Source organism: Bos grunniens, chromosome 5, assembly GCF_055505025.1.
Source record: "Bos grunniens cultivar Pamir isolate PY7600 chromosome 5, Bosgru_T2T1.0, whole genome shotgun sequence".
Taxonomy (NCBI): Eukaryota; Metazoa; Chordata; class Mammalia; order Artiodactyla; family Bovidae; genus Bos; species Bos grunniens.
Genome location: NC_141169.1, coordinates 986,787 through 1,009,414, shown reverse-complemented (window position 1 = coordinate 1,009,414; position 22,628 = coordinate 986,787). Strand labels below are relative to the sequence as shown.

Below are 22,628 nucleotides of genomic sequence, written 5' to 3'. Positions count from 1 at the left end.
AATGAACACTGGGGTACATGTGTCTCTTTCACTTCTGGTTTCCTCAGTGTGTATGCCCAGCAGTGGGATTGCTGGGTTGTATGGCAGTTCTATTTCCAGTTTTTTAAGGAATCTCCACACTGTTCTCCATAGTGGCTGTACTAGTTTTCATTCCCACCAACAAAGTAAGAGGGTTCCCTTTTCTCCACACTCTCTCCAGCATTTATTGCTAGTAGACTTTTGGATACCAGCCATTCTAACTGGTGTGAGATGGTACCTCATGGTGGTTTTGATTTGTATTTTTCTGATAATGAGTGATATTGAGCATCTTTTCATGTGTCTGTTAGCCATCTGTATGTCATCTTTGGAGAAATGTCTGTTTAGTTCTTTGGCCCTTTTTTTTGATTGGGTTGTTTATTTTTCTGGAATGAGGTGCAGGAGCTGCTTGTATCCTTTTGAGATTAATTCTTTGTCAGTTGCTTCATTTGCTATTATTTTCTCCCATTCTGAAGGCTCTCTCTTCACCATCCTTATAGTTTCCTTCGTTGTGCAAAAGCCTTTAAGTTTAATTAGGTCCCATTTGTTTATTTTTGCTTTTATTTCCATTACTCTGGGAGGTGGGTCATAGAGGACCCTGCTGTGATGTATGTCGGAGAGTGTTTTACCTATGTTTTCCTCTAGGAGTTTTATAGTTTCTGGTCTTCTGTTTGGATCTTTAATCCATTTTGAGTTTATTTTTGTGTATGGTGTTAGAAAGTGCTCTAGTTTCATTCTTTTACAAGTGGTTTACCAGTTTTCCCAGCACCACTTGTAAAAGAGATATCTTTGGTCCATTGTATATTTTTGCCTCCTTTGTCATCGATAAGGTGTCCATAGGTGCATGGATTTATCTCTGGGCTTTCTAATTTGTTCCATTGATCTATATTTCTGTCTTTGTGCCTGTACCATACTGTCTTGATGACTGTAGTTTTGTAGTATAGCCTGAAGTCAGGCAGGTTGATTCCTCCAATTCCATTCTTCTTTCACAAGATTGCTTTGGCTATTCGAAGTTTTTTTGTATTTCCATACAAATTGTGATATTATTTCTTCTAGTTCTGTGAAAAATACCGTCGGTAGCTTGATAGTGATTGCAGTGAATCTATAGATTGCTTTGGGTAGTATACTCATTTTCACTATATTGATTCTTCCAATCCATGAACATAGTCTATTTCTCCATCTATTTGTGTCCTCTTTGATTTCTTTCAACAGTGTTTTATTTTCTATATATAGGTCTTTTGTTTCTTTAGGTAGGTATATTCTAAGTATTTTATTCTTTTCATTGCAATGGTGAATGAAATTGTTTCCTTAATTTCTCTTTCTGTTTTCTCATTGTTCGTGTATAGGAACACAAGATATTTCTGTGTGTTAATTTTATATCCTACAACTTTACTATATTCATTGATTGGCTCTAGTAATTTTCTGGTGAAGCCTTTAGGGTTTTCTATGTAGAAGATCATGTCATCTGCAAACAGTGAAAGTTTTACTTCTGCTTTTCCAATCTGGATTCCTTTTATTTCTTTTTCTGCTCTGATTGCTGTGGCCAGGACTTTTAAAACTATGTTGAATAGTAGTGGTGAGAGTGGCCACCCTTGTCTTGTTCCTGACTTTAGGGGAAATGCTTTCAATTTTTCAGCACTGAGGATTATGTTTGCTGTGAGTTTGTCATATATAGCTTTTATTATGTTGAGGTATGTTCCTTCTGTTCCTGCTTTCTGGAAAGTTTTTATCATAAATGGATGTTGAATTTTGTCAAAGGCTTTCTCTGCATCTATTGAGATAATCATATGGTTTTTATCTTTCAATTTGATAATGTGGTGTATTACATTGATTGATTTGTGAATATTGTATTCCTGGGATAAAGCCCTCTTGGTCATGATGTATGATCTTTTTAATATGTTGTAGGATTCTGTTTGCTAGAATTTTGTTAAGGATCCTTGCATCTATGTTAATCAGTGATATTGACCTGTAGTTTTCTTTTTTGTGGCATATCTAACTGGTTTTGGTAATAGGGTGATGGTGGCCTCATAGAATGAGTTTGGAAGTTTACTTCCCTCTTCATTTTTCTGGAAGAGTTTCAGTAGGATAGGTGTTAGCTCTTCTCTAAATTGTTGGTAGAATTCATCTGTGAAGCCGTCTGGTCCTGGGCTTTTGTTTGCTGGAAGATTTCTGATTACAGTTTCGATTTTTGTGCTTGTGATGAGTCTGTTAAGATTTTCTATTTCTTCCTGGTTCAGTTTTGAAAAGTTATACTTTTCTAAGAATTTGTCCATTTCTTCCACGTTGTCCATTTTATTGGCATATAGTTCCTGATAGGAGTCTCTTATGATCCTTTGTATTTCTGTGTTGTCTGTTGTGATTTCTCCATTTTCATTTCTAATTTTGTTGATTTGATTTTTCTCCCTTTGTTTCTTGATGAATCTGGCTAATGGTTTGTCAATTTTATTTATCTCTCAAAGAAACAGCTTTTAGCTTTGTTTATTATGGTCTCTTTTGTTTCTTTTCATTTCTTTCTGCCCTAATTTTTAAGATTTCTTTCCTTCTACTAACCCTAGGGTTCTTCATTTCTTCCTTTAGATGTAGATTTATTTAGATGTAGATTTATTTGACTTTTTTCTTGTTTCTTGAGGTAAGCCTGTATTGCTATGAGCCTTCCCTTAGCACTGCTTTTACAGTGTCCCATAGGTTTGGGGTTGTTTTGTTTTCATTTTCCTTCATTTCTATGCATATTTTGATTTCTTTTTTGATTTATTCTGTGATTTGTTGGTTATTCAGAAGTGTGTTGTTCAGCTTCCATATGTTGGAATTTTTAATAGTTTTTCTCCTGTAATTGACATCTAATCTTAACTGCATTGTGGTCAGAAAAGATGTTTGGAATGATTTCACTTTTTTTGAATTTACCAAGGCTAGATTTATGACCCAGGATGTGATCTATCCTGGAGAAGGTTCCATGTGCACTTGAGAAAAAGGTGAAATTCATTGTTGTGGGGTGAAATGTCCTATAGATATCATTTAGGTCTAACTGGTCCATTGTATCATTTAAAGTTTGTGTTTCCTTGTTAATTTTCTGCTTGGTTGATCTAGCCATAGGTGTGAGTGGGCTATTAGAGTCTCCCACTATTATTGTGTTATTGTTAATTTCCACTTTCATACTTATTAGCATTTGCCTTACATATTGTGGTGCTCCTATGTTGGTGCATATATATTTATAATTGTTATATCTTCTTCTTGGGTTGATCCATTGGTCATTATATAGTTTCCTTCTTTGTCTCTTTTCACAGCCTTTATTTTAAAGTCTATTTTATCTGATATGAGTATTGCTACTCCTGCTTTGTTTTGTTCTCTATTTGTGTCAAATAACTTTTTCCAGCACTTCACTTTCTGTCTGTATGTGTTGCCTGTTTTGAAGTGGGTCTTTTGTAGACAACACATATAGGGGTCTAGTTTTTGTATCCATTTGTCCAGTTTTTGTCTTTTGGTTGGGGCATTCAACTCACTTATATTTAAGTTAATTATTGATAAGTATGATCCTGTTGCCATTTACTTTGTTGTTTTGGGTTTTGAGTTTATACACCCTTTCTGTGTTTCCTGTGTTTCTCTAGGGGTCTAGAGAAGACCCTTTAGCATTTGTTGAAGAGCTGGTTTGCTGGTGCTGAATTCTCTCAGCTTTTTCTTGTCTGTAAAGCTTTTGATTTCTCCTTCATATTTGAATTAGCTCCTTGCTGGGTACAGTAATCTGAGTTGTAGGTTTTTCTCTTTCATCACTTTAAGTACGTCCTGCCATTGTCTTCTATCAAAGATAGAAGAGTTTCTATCAAAGAGTTTCTATCAAAAGATCAGCTGTTATCCTTATGGGAATCCTCTTGTGTTATTTGTTGTTTTTCCCTTGCTGCTTTTAATATTTGTTCTTTGTGTTTGATCTTTTTTAATTTGATTAATATGTGTCTTGGGGTGTTTCACCTTGGGTTTATCCTGTTTGGGACTCTCTGTGTTTCTTGGACTTGGATTCCTAATTCCTTCCCCATTTTAGGGAAGTTTTCAACTATTATCACCTCAAGTATTTTCTCATGGCCTTTCTTTTTCTCTTCTTCTTCTGGGACTCCTCTGACTAGAATGTGGGGGCATTTAGCATTGTCCCAGAGGTCTCTGAGGTTGTCCTCATTTCTTTTAATTCTTTCTCTTTTTTCCTCTCTGCTTCATTTATTTCTACCATTCTATCTTCTACCTCACTTATCCTATCTTCTGCCTCTGCTATTCGACTGTTGGTTCCCTCCAGAGTGTTTTTGATCTCATTTATTGCATTATTCATTATTGATTGACTCTTTTTTATTTCTTCTAGGTCCTTGTTAAACATGTCTTGCATTTTCTCAATCCTTGTCTCCAGGCTATTTATCTGTAACTGCATTTTGTTTTCAAGATTTTGGATCATTTTTACTGTCATTATTCTGAATTCTTTTTCAGGTAGACTCCCTATCTCCTCCTCTTTTGTTTGGTTTGGTGGGCATTTATCATGTTCCTTTACCTGCTGAGTATTGCTCTGCTTTTTCATCTTGTTTAGATTGCTATGTTTGGGGTTGCCCTTCAGTATTCTGGCAGTTTGTGGTTCCTCTTTATTTTGGAGGTTCCTTGCTGTGGGTGGGGTTAGATGGTTGTCTTGTCAAGATTTCCTGGTTAGGGAAGCTTGTGTCGGTGTTCTGGTGGGTGGAGCTGGATTTCTTCTGTCTGGAGTGCAATTAAGTGTCCAGTAGTGAGTTTTGGGATGTCTATGGATTTGGTGTGACTTTGGGCAGCCTGTACACTTAAGTTCAGGGCTATGTTCCTGTATTGCTGGAGAATTTGTGTGGCTTGTCTTGCTCTGGAATTTGTTGGCTCGTGGGTGGCGCTCAGTTTCCGTGTAGGTATGGAGGCTTTTGGATGAGCTCTAATTGATTAATGTTCCCAGGAGTCAGGAGTTCTCTGGTGTTCTCAGGTTTTGGACTTAGGCCTCCTGCCTCTGGTTTTCAGTCTTATTCTTACAGTAGCCTCAAGACTTCTACATTTATACAGCACCAATGATAAAACATCTAGGTTAATGATGAAAAGCTCCTACACAGTGAGGAACACCTGGAGAGGTTCACAGAGTTACATTAAGAAGAGAAGAGGGAGAAGGGAGATAGAGGTGACCAGGAGTAGGAGAGGGGCAATCAAAAGGGGTGAGAGCAAGCTAGCCAGTAATCAATTCTCTATGTGCTCTCCACACTCTGGACCCCTTGGAGAGGTTCATGGAATTACAAAGAGAAGAGAAGAGGGAGGAAGGAGACAGAGGTGACCAGGAGGAGAAAAGGGTGAATGAAAAGGAGAGAGACAGATCCAGGCACTAATCAAGTCCCTAAGTATTCTCCACAGTCCGGAACACACAAAGAGATTCACAGAGTTGGGTAGAGAAAAGAAGGGGGAAGGAGGAGATAGAGGCGACCTGATGGAGACAAAGCAGAGTCAAAAAGGGGAGAGAGCAATCAAGCCAGTAATCACACTCCCAAGTAAAAATGGGTACTGAAGATTGGGTTCTTAAAGGTCCAAAATTGATAACAAATACCAAAAAGCAAAGATTAAAAATCTAGAGTAGAGGTTAGACTCTGAAAAATACAATATTAGAAAAACAAAACACAGTCACAAAAATTATGAAATATATACATGAAGTTTGCTTTAAAAATAGGGTCTTTTTTTTTTTTGGCAAGGTAATAGTAGCTTATAAAAATGAAAATTAAAGGAGTAATATCAGGAGACATTCAGCTTTAAGGAATCCAATATGTTATTCTTTTCTTTTGTGTGCCATTTCTCAAGGATTCTCTATTCCTCATCAGTTGCTGCAGGTGTGAGCAGAGCTGCACGCAGTTGCCGGGACTGAGATCCTGAGAAAGGGCACCTGCTTGGTCCGTTCAGTGACTCCCTCTAGTGACCTCACTGAAAGGTGATCTGCTCAGTTATGCGGACATGCAATGCTTTCTGGCCCTTCGAAGACTGTTATTTGCTTGGCTTTGTTTTTGCTCCGTTTTTTTTTTTTTTTCCTACTTCCTAAAGCTGCCTTGTATGAAGATATATAAATATCCATTTCTGCAAACAAAGCACCATTGTTTCACTCGAGACTTGGGTCCCCTGCGTCCCTCTTCTAGTCAACTTCAGTCCCCAGGTCCCGGTCTACAAAGACCATGACAGAATAATAGAGAACTTAAAAAAAAAAAAAAAATTAAATATTTAAATAATGATAATAGTAAAATATATCTAGGAATTTCTCTGGAGCTGTTGTGGGCTGTGTGGGGTCAGTTCAGTTTCAGTTCTTTAATCCAGCTTATACTTCTCAAGATCTATAGGCCCCCTCCAATGTAGTTGCTGCTAACTACAGGGTTTTAATCTGTTGCATCTGTCACTTGCAAAGCAGTTCCCTCTGTTTATTTTAGCTTCTTCCATTTCGCTGTTCTCTTCAGTGTCTAATTTCTGTCTTGACACAAGGGGGCAAAGGTGGTCACTTATTTAGGCTCACTTGTTCAGTACTGCTGTGGGGACAGAAGAACACTGCAAACAAATACCACTGGCATGTGTGGGGAGTGCTTGCAGTGTCTCGGCCACACTGGGTTTGCCCCTGCTCATGGTCCATGCACTTTCCGACTCTACACTTCTCAGGCTCTAGGTTGCTCTGCCAGGGAACTATCTGAGGCGGGCCCTGGGTTATGTGCAGTTCTGAGGTCTAAGCTGCTCAGGTTCAGGTTCTCAGGTAGTCCACAAATGGGCAGACTCGGTTGGGCCTGCGTTTTTTGCCCTTCCCAGGTCTGAGCAGCTCAGGCGACCAGGTGATGGGTGAGCGCTGTCTCCCCTGGTGGGGAGTGTGTCTCATCACCTCCCCAGTCACAGCTGCTCGGTTTCCTGGGTGGCCACGGGTGTGCCCATCTCCAGTGTGCCATATGTGTCTTCTGGGGAGCTGATCTCTGGCTGTGACCCTCCTGGCAGAAGTCAACCATACAGAATCCCAAGCGGTTTTTGTTAGCCAATGGGTGCCTGCTTGCAGCTTGGTAGAGGATGCCTCTCAGGGGCCGAGTTTGCCTCTTTCCAGCTCTGGCTGCCCACCTCCTGCATCCCTGTCTCCAGTGGGGGATGGGCTGATCTGCAGCCATCTAGCTCTTCTCTCATATTCACTCAGTCCTTTGTTTTTTGAGCGGGCCTGGCAGTTCCTTAGGTTAGGGCTTTTCACAGGATAGTTCTCTCTCTCTCTCTTTTTCCTCTCTCTCTTTCCCTGGCTATCCTGCAGTTTGGGTTGCTATCTCATGTTAGTTCCCTCAGAGATATGCCCCCTCAGGGCATTCAGGCCCAGTCCTTACCCTAAGCAGTGCAGCCCACGCCTCCCTGTTCAGCCCCCACTTGCTGGTGGTGGATACAAGCACAGGGAGTTCTGGTTAGGCACATAACCTCTGGGTTTTATTTATTTATTTATTTTTCCTCCCAGTTATGTTGCCTTCTGAGATTCCAAAACTCCCCACAGACCTGCTGGTGAGAGTGTTTCCTGGTGTTTGGAAACTTCTCCCCTTTTAAGACTCCCTCCCTGGGATGGATCTCCATCCCTACCTCTTTTGTCTCTCTTTTTATCTTTTATATTTTGTCCTACCTCCTTTCAAAGACATTGGGCTGCCTTTCTGGGTGCCTCATGTCCTCTGCCAGCATTCAGAAGTTGTTTTGGGAATTTGCTCAGCGTTCAAATGTTCTTTCAATGAACTTGTGAGGGAGAAAGTGGTCTGCCTGTCCTATTCCTCTGCCATCTTAGGACCGCGCCCCCCCCCATATTATTTTTAAGAAACTTTATTAATTTCAGTGTGTATAGATGTTAAATTACCATGTCAATTCTTTGTTATGTGAAACTAACGTGTAAATTCTTCCATATAGAAAAGAGAGTCATTGTGGTTACTTGATTTTTTTTTGTTGGTTTTTTCTTTCCCGATGTGAATATTGAGTCCTTGTTGATCATCATAAATGTATTTGAAGACTTTTAAACCTTCAACTTGGATAATCATAGTTTTACTCCTTTTTTAAATATCTACGTCATTCCTTTAATCTTTACCTGCCATTCCAGAAGACATAGATAAGAAGTTACAGTCGTTAGTGTGCTGTTTACAGGGAAAGAGGCAGTAAACCATCTGAATGTTCAAATAGGGTTGTAAAAAATTCATTTATTCTTAAATGAAGGATAGTTGCTTTCCAGGATTTTGTTGTTTTCTGTCAGACATAAAGAAGAATCATGTCCCCTCCCTCCCAAACCCCCCTCCAATCTCCCTCTGCATCCCACCCTTCTAAATTGTTGAGAGCCCCTCTTTGATTTCCCTGAGTGATAGGGCAAATTCCCATTGGCTATCTATTTTACATATGGAATTGTAAGTTTCCATGTTACTCTTTCCATCCATCTCACCCTCTCCCCTCTTCCCCTTCACCCGTGTCTCTAAGTCTGTTCTGTCTGTTTCTCCATTGCTGCCCTGCAAATAAATTCGTCAGTACCATCTTTCTAGACGCCATACATATGTTAGTATCAGATATTTATATTTCTCTTTCTGACTTACTTGACTATAATAGGCTCTAAATTCATCCACTTCAATGAACTGACTCAAATGCATTCCTTTTTACAGCTGAGTAATGTTCATTTGTATATATGTACCACCACATCTTTATCCATTCATCTGTCGATGGCCATCTAAGTTACTTCCATGTTCTAGCTATCATAAACAGCACTGCAATGAACATCAGGGTGCATGTGTCTCTTTCCATTTTGGTTTCCTCAGGGTATACTCCTAGGATTGGGATTTCTGGGGCATATGGTGGTTTTATTCCTAGTTTCTTAAGGAACCTGCATACTGTCTTCCATAGTGGTCGTATCAATTTACCTTGCACCAGCAGTGAAAGAGGGTTCCCTTTCCCCCACACCCTCTCCAGCATTCACTGCTGTAGACGTTTTGATGATGGCCATTGTGACTGGTGTGAAGTGGTATCTCATTGTGGCTTAGCAGTAAAGAATCTGCCTTCAGTGGGAGACCTGGGTTTGATCCCTGAGTCAGGAAGGAGGGCATGACAACCCACTCCAGTATTCTTGCCTGGAGAATCCAATGGACAGGGGAGCCTGGAAGGCTTCAGTCCTAGGGTGGCACAGAGTCAGACATGACTGAAGCGACTAAGCAACAGCAGACGTAACAGACTTTTGGATGATGGCCATTCTGCCTGGTGTGAGGTGGTATCTCATGGTAGTTTTGGTTTTTATCTCTACTGTGTTTTTTTTTTTTTTAACCAACTCAACGTTGACAAGATAGTGCTTGAGGCTTGAAAGTATTGCTACATTTGGATTGTCAAGTTAATCTGCAAGGAACATTTCAAGAGAAGCAAAAGCATGGGAAATAGTAATAAATATGTGGAGCTATAATAACAGCAGTTAGCTTTAGTGATGTTTTAGTAAGTGCAAACCATTTTGCATAGTTTAAGTAGCACATGAAGAGTACCTTTATGGCAGCCATACTTGAAGTAACATAAAGTAATGGTGCCCTGTTTGAAGGTGGCAGCTATGGAAGGAGATAAGAAGGGCCTGATCTCTTAAATGTGGCAGCCACTGCTTGGTGATGCAGCACCGTGTTTGAATTCAGCATCCTGGTTCTGTCCTAGAGCAACTGTGGGATCTTGGCAAAACCTATCTTAACCAGGTTAAAAGTAGGGTATTTCTTCAAAAGTGATTAGGAAGACTTCATGCAACTCATTGTTATCATCTATTCCAGCAGAGTATCTCTGAGAGCCTTCCACAGAAGTATGTGGATCATTTACCTGGAACTGCTGGTCAAAGAGGAAAAAAGACATTAAATGGACAAGTAGAAGGTAAGAACTGTATTTTACAGAAAAATCATTTGACAGAATGTTGATTGAAAATGGGAATGCTGATACATTCTAATGGGCAAAGAAAATCACCTGTCAGATGGGTAGTGAGAAAAAAGATGAGAAAAGGAGGGCAATTAAGTATCTTATCAGGTGTCTACCCCAGATTACATTAAAAATCCAGTTTAAGGAGCTAAATTATTAGTTCTTAGACTTACTTCACAGTCCAATGTTTAAGACTTTGTCCAGTTAAGACTCTCCAATGCAGGTGGTGCAGTTTCGATCCCTGCTCAGGGAATTAAGATTCCATGTGACACATGACCAAAAACAAATTATTAGTTGTTTCAAGATACTCTATGACCTAAGGAAAGTCAAGAAATAAGAGGCAAGAGGGAATGAAGGATGAGAGAGGCAGAGTGTACAGGGAGGAAATGAAGAAAAGGAAGCACAGATCTGTGGGGGAAGGGGGCAATAAGTAATGAAGCTCTTTAGATAAAGGGAGAGTATTTGACATGGACGGTGTATTTGAAATGAGCTTGTGGCACCAAAACTTGTCAGAGAAGAACAGCAAAGTTCTTGCCTCTTCCTGTTTACTCGTTATTAGGAAGACGTTCAGAACTGCGGTCCCTGGGCATGCAGAGCGGTGTGTCATCCTCTGGGGGAGCGTGGGCATAGGTGCTCAGCTGTAGTGTGTGCAAATTGGTGTCATACGAAATGTTTATGCTTTCCAGCATGGTGTCACATGGGACAAAACAAGAGATCTGGAAAGAAGGAGAGAGCAGGGGGTGTGATGGGGAAACCAAGGAACCCACAGCCTCATAGAGAGTCCACTGGAAGGTTTCCAACTTCTAATGCCATTTCAGTTTGAAGGGACGTGTTTGCGTGAGGAAACGGAGGCTGAGATTTCCGGACAATGAAATAAGTTGAAGTCATGTAGAAGCAGACTCCGTGTAGACCAGAATTTCTCAGATTTTAATTAGTCACTTGGGGACCATGTGTGAAGTGCACTTGCTGAGCAGGCGGTCTTCGGTTCTGTTTCTAACAAGCTCTCAGAGTAGCAAGGGTGTAGCCTTGAATATAGAGAAATCTGAAAGAAGAGCATTGGATAGTGCAGGACGTAACAGGATTAAGGAAAAGCATTATTTTGTATTTCTTTCTGAGCGTGTTTATAGCCAGAGGGAAGCAAAGAGTTGAAGTAGCAGTTATAGGTGTAAGATATCATTGCTAAGCAAAGAGGGAGAAAGAAACGGTAGGTGTCACAGAATGTTTAGCTTTAGGACTCCTGTATGTTGTTTTCTGTTTCTCATGAACCCTCTGTTCCTTATCAGTTCCTGGTATACAGGAACAAGAGGACCAGCACGCTGTTCCCAGGAGTGAGGTCATGGGACGGTACGCATACATGGATTTCCTTCAGTAACTTTTACCCTACAGTAAAAGTGTTTAGTCATGACCCTCTTACTCAAGATATGGATTGTCTTCTGGCCTTGTGGCAATTGTTATTCCTTGTTATTCCCTTGGTAACCATTGTTATACATCTGGCTTTTGTTCTTTTCTTATTTTTTTGCCTAAAGCTTCCTTGTATAAAAATATAAAAACTCACACAAACATGAATAATGCACCCTTGTTCCACTAGAGACTTGGGTCTCCCGTGTCCTTCTTCGTCTCTCTGGCTAGTTCTTTGTAGCATGGAGGCCTGCCAAGCTCACTTCCCTGCCCGGGCTTCCAAGACCTCGTTGAGAGGACGCCTTGTGCCTTAGTGAGAGGTACAAGCCCTATTCTAGGGCTTTATTGGTTTTCCATGTAACCCAGGGAATATTAGTCTCTGTCTTTTGCTTTCTTTTCATTGACTCCGGTCCACCAGGCCCCAGTCTGTAAAGAAAACCACAGGTAGGGATGATCCATAGAAGGATGTCAAGGGAAAGATATAAGTCCACAGAGATTACTACCCTTTGGATATGAGAGAATCTAGTGAAAGGACAAAGGGAAGAAAGGAAGGCCTTAGGGATGTGAGTTTGGAGTTGATGAGGACACTTGAGAGAACTCCTTCTAGATGACTTCAGTGTATTTGCCCTGAAAATAGATAAGATCATTATTGTTCCAGAGAATCCTGGAGGTGGGAGGGGGTGCTAGAAGTGGGAAAACCACAGCCCCTCTGAGTAATTCTTAGGCATCAAAGATATATGTTGTGCTGGTATTTGTTATTCAAAATAGATTAATTTGAAAAAGGAGGCATTGAGTTTTCTTTTTTTTAATATAGCTGATTCTTTGAAAGTTGTTTCATAGAAATCCTTTGAAGAATTAGCATGATGTTCCAAGCCAAACTAAATTTTGAAGCCAAACGGATAATAGGGTTCATTCCCTAAGTGCTAAAAATACTTTTAATAAATACTACACTGATTTTTGGAGAAGGCAATGGCACTCCACTCCAGTACTCTTGCATGGAAAATCCCATGGACAGAGGAGCCTGGTAGGCTGCAGTCCATGGGGTCGCTAAGAGTCTGATACGACTGAGTGACTTCACTTTCACTTTTCACTTTCCTGCATTGGAGAAGGAAATGGCAACCCACTCCGGTGTTCTTGCGTGGAGAATCCCAGGGACAGGGGAGCCTGGTGGGCTGCCGTCTATGGGGTAGCACAGAGTCGGACACGACTGAAGTGACTTAGCAGCAGCAGCAGCACACTGATTTTAATATTTAATAAATACTACACTTTCCAATCCCAAAGAAAGGCAATGCCAATGAATGCTCAAACTACCACACAATTGCACTCATCTCACATGCTAGTAAAGTAATGCTTAAAATTCTCCAAGCCAGGTTTCAGCAATATGTGAACCGTGAACTTCCTGGTGTTCAAGCTGGTTTTAGAAAAGGCAGAGGAACCAGAGATCAAATTGTCAACATCCGCTAGATCATGGAAAAAACAAGAGAGTTGCAGAAAAACATCTATTTCTGCTTTATTGACTATGCCAAAGCCCTTGACTGTGTGGATCACAATAAACTGTGGAAAATTCTGAAAGAGATGGGAATACCAGATCACCTGACCTGCCTCTTGAGAAATCTGTTTGCAGGTCAGGAAGCAACAGTTAGAACTGGACATGGAACAACAGACTGGTTCCAAATAGGAAAAGGAGTACGCCAAGGCTGTATATTGTCACCCTGCTTATTTAACTTATGTGCAGAGTACATCATGAGAAACGCTGGACTGGAAGAAGCACAAGCTGGAATCAAGATTGCTGGGAGAAGTATCAATAACTTCAGATATGCAGATGACACCACCCTTATGGCAGAAAGTGAAGAGGAACTAAAAAGCCTCTTGATGAAAGTGAAAGTGAAGAGTGAAAAAGTTGGCTTAAATTTCAACATTCAGAAAACTAAGATCATGGCATCTGGTCCCATCACTTCATGGGAAATAGATGGGGAAACAGTGGCAACAGTGTCAGACTTTATCTTTTTGGGCTCCAAAATCACTACAGATGGTGACTGCAGCCATGAAATTAAAAGACGCTTACTCCTTGGAAGGAAAGTTATAACCAACCTAGATAGCATATTGAAAAGCAGAGACATTACTTTGCCAACAAAGGTCTGTCTAGTCAAGGCTATGGTTTTTCCTGTGGTCATGTATGGATGTGAGAGTTGGACTGTGAAGAAGGCTGAGCGGGAAGAATTGATGCTTTGGAACTGTGGTGTTGGAGAAGACTCTTCAGAGTCCCTTGGACTGCAAGGAGATCCAACCAATCCATTCTGAAGGAGATCAGCCCTGCGAGTTCTTTGGAAGGAATGATGCTAAAGCTGAAACTCCAGTACTTGGGCCACCTCATGCAAAGAGTTGACTCATTGGAAAAGACTCTGATGCTGGGAGGGATTGAGGGCAGGAGGAGAATGGGACGACAGAGGATGAGATGGCTGGATGGCATCACTGACTCAATGGACATGAGTCTCAGTGAACTCTGGGAGTTGGTGATGGACAGCGAGGCCTGGCGTGCTGCGATTCATGGGGTCACACAGAGTCGGACACAACTGAGTGACTGAACTGAACTGAACTGAACATTAATTTTGAAATATGCAAGATTTTTAATTTCTAATAATTCCATGGCAATTAAATGTAGTATTTCCTTTTCACTGTCTTTAGTGGATTCCTATGTCTGTATTACCAGTGTCCTAAGATCCCCCTAAAAACAAGACACTAAAACTGAATGTATTCAATGCCAAAGCAGAGTGTGACGATTCTGCTCGGTACTAACTCTGCATGAATGTACAGCTGGCTTTCATATTAACATGTAATTAACTTTGTGTCCCTTTTTCTTTTTAGATTCTTCTGGGAAATATTCTAATGTGAAGGTAAAAACGTTTATGATTTTACCTTGAATTCTGAACTGTGGATCGTCTCCTATGTACATTGTTTAGTAATCATCTTGTTTCCAAACCCCATTCAGCCAGCAGTCAGAACGAAGGAGTCTGTTCCTAATAAAACAGAATGAAGGATTTACAAACATCCAGTTCAGGTTAATTTTGCAGTGCACAGTTAACTCTGGAAAGAGGGACATTGAACTATTTGAAATGCTCAGTCTTCATACTTCTAATATTTTCTTTGCAAATTTAATTGAAGAATTGTACATACATAAAGCAAATGTTATTGTTGATACCTGTGTTTTGAAACAAAAGATATTTACAAGGATAAGAACAAGTTTTTAAATTGTAAGCTTCAACTCAACATGTTTCTGTATATGCTTCGACACTCTGAAGTTCTCAGTTTGGAATCTCTATACTTCTCAGGAACTCTCCGAGATTAAATTTTAGACTCTAAGTTTTTTCCAATGTCCAAAAATGCTTGTTTGAATTCTAACCTTCCCCTAGAGTAAAACTTCACCTGCTAATACGTCAGTTGTATTTCAGCTTATAATTGTTTTATTATAGTATCGTTACACAGATGAATGTAGGCCAGTCAGATGTTTTGATGAGCAGGCTGTGTGTGTGTGTGTGTGTGTATTTGTATGTGCATGTGTTTGTGTGTGTGTATGAGTTTGTGGTGTCTTTGATTATTAGAAGTAGGGGAAGTAATCATACTTTAATGACTATTGGATAGACATAATCTTTTGAAACAGTGATTCTGAAAGTTGTTTGCTTTAGGATCCTATTATACTTCTAAAAATTATTGAGAATTCCAAGGAACTTTTATGTCTATTGGTGTTTACTATATGGGAGTTCAGTTGAGTTCAGTTGTTCAGTGGTGCCCGACTCTTTGTGACCCCATGGACTGCAGCACACCAGGCTTCACTGTCCATCAGAACTCCCGGAGTTTACTCAGACTCAAGTCCATCGAGTTGGTGATGCCATCCAACCATATCATCCTCTGTCTTCCGCTTCTCCTCCCACCTTCAGTCTTTGCCAGCATCAGGGTCTTTTCCAGTGAGTCAGTTCTTCACATCAGGTGCCCAAAGTATTGGAGTTTCAGCTTCAGCATCAGTCCTTTCAATGAATACTCAGGACTGAATTCCCTTCGGATGGAGTGGTTGGCTATCCTTGCAGTCCAAGGGACTCTCAAGAGTCCTCTCCAACGCTACAATTCAAAACCATCAATTCTTCGCTGTGCAGTTTCTGTATAGTCCAACTCTTACATCCATACATGACTACTGGAAAAACCATAGCTTGGACGAGACAGACTGATGTTGGCAAAGTAATGTCTCTGCTTTTTAATATGCTGTCAAGGTCAGTCATAGCTTTTCTTCCAAGCAGCAAACGTCTTTTAATTTCAGGGGTGCAGTCACCATCTGCAGTGATTTTGGAGCCTCCCCAAATGTAAAGTCTGTCACTGTTTCCATTCTTTCACCATATATTTGCATGAAGGGATGGGACCAGATGCCATGATCTGAGTTTTTTGAATGTTGAATTTTTAAACCAGTCTTTCCACTCTCCTCTTTCACTTTCATCCAAAGGCTCTTTAGTTCTTCTTCGGTTTCTGCTATAAGAGTGGTGTCATCTGCATATCTTTGGTTATTGATATTTCTTCCGGCTATTTTGATTTCAGCTTGTGCTTCATCCAGCCTGGAATTTTGCATGATGTACTCTGCGTATAAGTTAAATAAGCAGGGTGACAATATACAGCCTTGACATACTCCTTTCCCTATTTGGAATCAGTCTGTTGTTCCATGTCCATTTCTAAGTGTTGCTTCTTGACCTGCATACAGATTTCTTAAGTCAAGTGGTCTGGTATTCCCATCTCTTTAAGTGTTTTCCAGTTTGTTGTGATCCACACAGTTAAAAGCTTTGGGGTGGTCAATAAAGCAGAAGTAGATGTTTTTCTGGAACTCTCTTGCTTTTTCCATGATTCAGTGGATGTTGTCAGTTTGATCTCTGGTTCCTATGCCTTTTCTAAATCCAGCTTGAATGTCTGGAAGTTCACGTTTCATGTTCTTTTGAGGCCTGGCCTGGAGAATTTTGAGTATTACTTTGCTAGTGTGTGAGATGAGTACAATTGTGCGGTAGTTTGAGCATTCTTTGACATTGCTTTTTGTTGGGATTGGAATGAAAACTGACCATTTCCAGTCTTGTAGCCACTGCTGAGATTTCCAGATTTGCTGGCATATTGAGTGCAACATTTTCATAGCGTCATGTGTTAGGATTTGAAATAGCTCAACTGCAATTCCATCACCTCCACTAGCTTTGTTTGTAGTGATGCTTCCTAAGGCCCACTGGACTTCACATTCCAGGATGTCTGCCTCTAAGTAAAGGATCACACCATCGTGCTTATCTGGATCATGAAGCTCTTTTCTATATAGTTTTTATGTGTGTGTTCTTACCACCTCTTCTTAATATCTTCTGCATCTGTTAGGTCAATACTATTTCTCTATTTATTGTGACCATTTTTGCATGAAATGGTCCCTTGGTATCTCTTACTCTCTTGAGGAGATCTCTAGTCTTTCCCATTCTGTTATTTTCCTCTATTTCTTTGCATTGACCACGGAGAAAGGCTTTCTTATCTCTCCTTGCTATTCTTTGGAACTCTGCATTCAGAAGGGTATATTTTTCCTGTTCTCCCTTGCCTTTAGCTTCTCTTCTTTTCTTAGCTATTTGTAAGGCCTCGTCAGACAACCATTTTGCCTCTTTGCATTTCTTTTTCTCTGGGATGTTCTTGATCGATGCCTCCTGTACAATGACACGAATCTCCGTCCATAGTTCTTCAGGCACTCTGTCTATCAAAACTAATCCCTCGAATCTATTTGTCACATCCACTGTATAACCCTAAAGGATTTGATTAGGTCATACCTGGATGGTCTAGTGGTTTTCCCTACTTTCTTCAATTTAAGTATGAATTTGACAATAAGGAGTTCATGATCTGAGCCATAGTCAGCTCCCAGTCTTGTTTTTGCTAACTGTATAGAGCATCTCCATCTTTGGCTACAAAGAATAGAATCAGTCTGATTTCGTCATTGCCCATCTGGTGATGTTTGTGTGTAGAGTCTTCTCTTGTGTTGTTGGAAGAGGGTGTTTGTTATGACCAGTACGTTCTCTTGGCAAAGCTCTGTTCACCTTTGTCCTGCTTCATTTTGTACTCCAAGGCCAAATTTACCTGTTATTCCAGGTATCTCATGAATTCCTTCTTGTACATTCCAGTCGCCTATATTGAAAAGAACATCTTTTTTTGGTGTTAGTTCTAGAAGGTCTTCTATGTCATCATAGAACTGTTTAACTTCAGCTTGTTCAGCATTACTGGTCAGAGCATAGACTTGCATTATTGTGATATTGAATGGTTTGCTTTGGAAATGAACAGAGATCATTCTGTCATTTTTGAGATTGCATCCAAGTACTGCATTTGGGACTCTTGTTGACTGTGATGGCTACACCATTTGCTCTAAGGGACTCTTGCCCACAGTAGTAGACATAATGGTCATCTGAGTTAAATTCACCCATTCTAGTCCATTTCGGGGCTTCCCTGGTAGTTCAGTCGGTAAAGAATCTACCTACCGTGCAGGAAACCCGAGTTTGATGCCTGGGTCAGAAAGATCTCCTGAGGAAGGAAATGGCAATCCACTCCAGCATTCTTGCTTGGAAAATCCTATCACCAGAGGAGTCTGGCGAGCTACAAATAGCCCATGGGGTCAGAAGTATCGGACAAAACTTACGGCCTAAACCACAAACCAGTGCATTTTAGTTCACTGATCCTAAAATGTCGATGTTCACTCTTGCCATCACCTGATTGACTGCTTCCAATTTGCCTTAATTAATGGACCTAACATTCCAGGTTCCTACACAGTATTGCTCTTTATAGCCTTGGACTTGACTCCCATCACCAGTCACATCCACAGCTAGGTGTTGTTTTTGCTTTGGCTCCATCTCATCGTTCTTTCTGGATTTATTTCTCCACCGACCTCTAGTAGCATATTGGACACCTACTGACCTGCTGATGGGAAGTTCATCTTTCAGTGTCCTATCTTTTTGCCTTTTCATACTGTTCATAGGGTTCTCCAGCCAAGAATACTGAAGTGGTTTGCCATTCCCTTCTCTAGTGAACCATGTTTTGTCAGAACATTCCAGCATAACCCGTCTGTCTTGGATGGCCCTTCACGGCATGGCTCGCTCATAATTTCATAGAGTTAGACACGTCTGTGGTCCATGTGATGAGTTTGGTTTGTTTTCTGTGACTGGAGTTTTCAGTCTGCTTGCCCTCTGATGGATAAGGATAAGAGGCTTATGGAAACTTCCTGATGGGAAAGACTGACTGAGGGGGAAACTGGATCCTATTCTGATGGGCAGAGTCATACTCAGTAAATCTTTAATCCAATTTTCTGTTGATGGGTGGGGCTGTGTTCCCTCCCTGTTGTTTGATGAGGCCAAACTATGGAGGAGGTAATGAAGATAATGGCACCTCCTTCAACAGGTCCCATGCATGCACTGCTCCACTCAGTGACCCTGACCAGGCAGCAGGCCACCTCCAACCCTCGCCTCAGCCAGAGACTCCTGGAAAATAAAACTAAAAAAGGTAAAAATACAGGCACACACAATCATAATGGCTAATTCCATTCATCATTAGAGTTCTGATATCACATATCCTGTCTCTGGAGAACTCCTGTGTGCACTCAGAACATAATTGAGCATGGAAGTAATGTTTAGAGTTGTTGTGAAAAGAGTTTTGACCTCTTGGATCCCCTGGCCCAGTGGGTCTCTGGACTTCAGGAATTCTCAGGGCACACTACAGAACCACCATTTTAAACCATTGGCATGGTTGGATGTGAAATGATAAAGGGACCCTTGTGTTGACACGGGGTTTAAAGTTTCACTTTTACATTTCTTGCTTGTTTCTTTGATTTCTCTTAAGAAATTTAGAGCTGAGAGTTCCTTTTTTTTTAAGCAAATATTTCTGTGTTGTGTTCATTCTTCCCTCATGGTGCTCTGTGCTCTTTGGATCCAGTGTGGTCCTAGACTTATCCTATTTTCACGTGGAAACAATTGGTCACCCACAAGACTATCATGTCTCATATAAGTTTATGTCTATCCACGGCTTAAAAAATCAGTTCTGAAGATATTGATAATCTGGGGAAAGACCATCTCATTATAATTAAAAAAGTTGTCATTGGTGGTAGTGTTCAGTTGCTAAGTTGGGTCCAACTCTTTGTGAGCCCATGGGCTGCAGCACGCTAGGCCTACCTGTGCCTCACCATCTCCCGGAGTTTGCCCATGTTCCTATCCATTGCATCAGTGATGCTATCCCACCATCTCATCCTCTACTGTCTCCTTCTCCTCCTGCCCTCAATCTTTCCCAGCATTAGGGTATTTTCCAGTGATTCAGCTCTTCACATCAGGTGCCCAAAGTATTGGAGCTTTAGTTTCAGCATCAGTCCTTCCAGTGAATATTCAGCATTGATTTCTCTTAGGATTGACTGGTTTGATCTCTTTGCTGTCCAAGGGACTCTCAGATGTCTTCTCTAGCACCACTCTTTGAAAGCATCAGTTCTTCGGTGCTCAGCCTTCTTTATGGTCCAACTCTCACATCTGTACATGACTACTGAAGAAACCATGTCTTTTGCTGTACGGACCTTTGTCAGCAAAGTGATGTCTTTGCTTTTTAATGTTTTCTAGGTTTGTAACATTAATTAAAGTAGTAGCATTCATTTAAAGTGTTTTTAAAACCATGGTCTCTAGAGCACACAGTATTATAAGGCATAATTAAGTGTAAAATAAGGTAGATATACATTTTTCTTAATAATATATTTGTATGTTGAAAAATAGTCATGTATGGATGTGAGAGTTGGACTGTAAAGAAAGCTGAACGCAGAAGAATTGATGCTCTCGAACTGTAGTTTTAGAGAAGACTCTTGAGAGTCCCTTGGACTGCAACAAGATCCATCCAGTCCACCCTAAAGGAAACCAGTCCTGGGTGTTCTTTGAAAGGACTGATGTTGAAGCTGAAACTCCAATATTTTGGCCACGTGATGCAAAGAGCTGACTCATTTGAAAAGACCCATATATTGGGAAAGATTGAGGGCAGGAGGAGAAGGGGACAACAGAGGATGAGATGGTTGGATGGCATCACTGACACAATGGACATGAGTTTGGGTAGACTCCAGGAGTTGGTGATGTATAGGGAGGCCTGGCGTGCTGCAGTTCATGAGATCGCAAAGAGTCAGACACGACTGAGCCACTGAACTGAACTGAACTGAACTGATGTTGAAAAAAATTATTGGTAAAGTTCTTATGGAATACAGAATATGTAATATAAGTTGAGTGAATCAAAGTCAGTAATACTAGGCAATTAAAAAGTAGAAGAAATGAGACACACTAGTTTACATCTCTTCATGAATGACGGTGACGTGTGAGATACCATAATCTGTGAAGGACTAGTGAGTTTCATGGGAGAGGAGGGCATGGAACTGATTCTCTGAAGAAAGACTTTGTACAAGTTAGTCAGAGTTGTATTCTCACATTCTAATAAATGGAGAGTTTGTTTTCACATTTTTCAAATTGGGCTTCTGCTGCTTTGAGCCTCAATAATGAGACTTGTCAAAGAGCCAGGCATTTGAAAGTTGATGGTCAGTGTGCGTTGGTGTCCCATTCACTGACCAAAAATCAGTCAGCATCCACAGAATTTCGACAGAAGACCATAATTGATAAAATGAAGATAAAGACTGTAGCGGTGTTCCCGGTAGGGAATTACTTGTTCTGCCAGCTATGCAAGTGGGAGCTTCCAGGAAACAGAGGAAGCAAAGAAGGTAATGCAGAAGCCCAGAGCTCTCAGCTGTCTCAGCCTGGGCATGGCCTTACCATCCTTCTGAAGGTTCCAAATTAGATTCTGTGGCAAAGTCTACCTTGTGCTGACTCCTTTTATGCAACCTACAGCCAATCAGTAGCTCTTAGCAAGGTGTGTGTATTCTCCCTCTGACCATTTGTGAAGTTGTGAAGTCGCTTAGTCATATCTGACTCTTTGTGACCCCATGGACTATAGTCTACCAGGCTCCTCCATCCATGGGATTCTCCAGGCAAGAATAATGGAGTGGGTTGCCATTTCCTTCTCCAGGGAGTCTTCCCGACCCTGGGATCGAACCCAGGTCTCTGGCATTGCAGGCGGACGCTTTAGTCTCTGAACCACCAAGGAAGCCCCTCTGACCATAGTAATACAATAAATAACAAAGAGAGTTAGGAAAACGTAAGTTCGTTCAGGCTGGTGTTTAGCATACACCTGAGAGTGGGTAGCAGGATTATGTTTAGAACTCTGGGACTAGTTGGGAGACTAGGTAGCCATCTAGAGACTGCCTTCTCAAAACGGGACTTTGTGCAAATTTTTTTTTTTTTTTAAGTGCACTGGGATGACCGTAGCAATGTTTTTATATGGCTGTCAATTCATAAGTGTTAGTCATGATTATATTTAGTATAACTGCAAAAGCCACTCTGATACCAAATACTAAAATATTTCTTGTGTTTTCTGTGACTTCATATTTTTTAGAATTGGCTTTCCCAATGGGAATGGGAGTCATGGGAAATTTGCTACATAGTACCTTCTTCTCAGCTGTGTCCACATAGTATATCAACTTGTTTTAGTATTTGTAATGAATTAAGAGTTCACAAGGGAGGTTGGCATAAAGGAGTGGTGTATCACTTAAAAGCAGTATATAGAAAGTCAATTCTGATTCTGCTAGGATGCCCAGTCTATTGAGTAACCACATCTAAGAATGTGTTGTCCATAAATACTAATTAATTTAGTGCCCTTAATCAGTCATACGGTCAGGACTATAGTAAAAAATCATCCACTCTGTCTTTTTTCACTCCTGTACTTTTTTCTTTTTTATCCTCACCTTGCATTTACAGAATATTCTCAGTTATCTCCTAGAGTAGTGACTACAGGCTCTAAAATCAATGTGTTTGTCTTTTTTTCTTTTAATCTATACAACTGGATCTTTTGCTCTTGTCTCTCCATGAGCTTGGTAGGTCCAGGAAAAACAAAATCAAAAAAATGCCTACACGAGTCCCTTCCACACTGGACGATGTGAGATAGGAAAACTACAAAATAGATAGAAGCCACTTTGATCAGTTAATGTTGATCATTTTCTTCTCAGTCAATATCCTTCAGGATTTGTACATTTATTGGTTTCTTAAAGATTTATTCTGTACTGTACCCTGAAAGTTTTATATCCTAAATATTTCTGTAAACACTCCCTCAGTTCAGGCCTGCATCACCTTATTATGCTCAGTATTAATGCCCTCAGATTTGCCTTCCTCCGGTTATTCGTATGCCCTTCAGATTCCTCCCTCCCG

The 22,628-nt window shown here is 40.7% G+C and overlaps 1 protein-coding gene across 1 annotated transcript in view; it reads left to right on the top strand.

Annotated features, from left to right (window-relative positions):
• LOC147371233 (ankyrin repeat domain-containing protein 26-like) overlaps positions 1-22,628 on the top strand; it is a 65,855-nt gene that overhangs the window by 20,318 nt on the left and 22,909 nt on the right. The window contains 3 exon segments of the mRNA XM_086403679.1: positions 9,792-9,888; positions 11,214-11,274; positions 14,194-14,206. Coding sequence (XP_086259805.1) covers positions 9,792-9,888; positions 11,214-11,274; positions 14,194-14,206 — 171 coding nt within the window.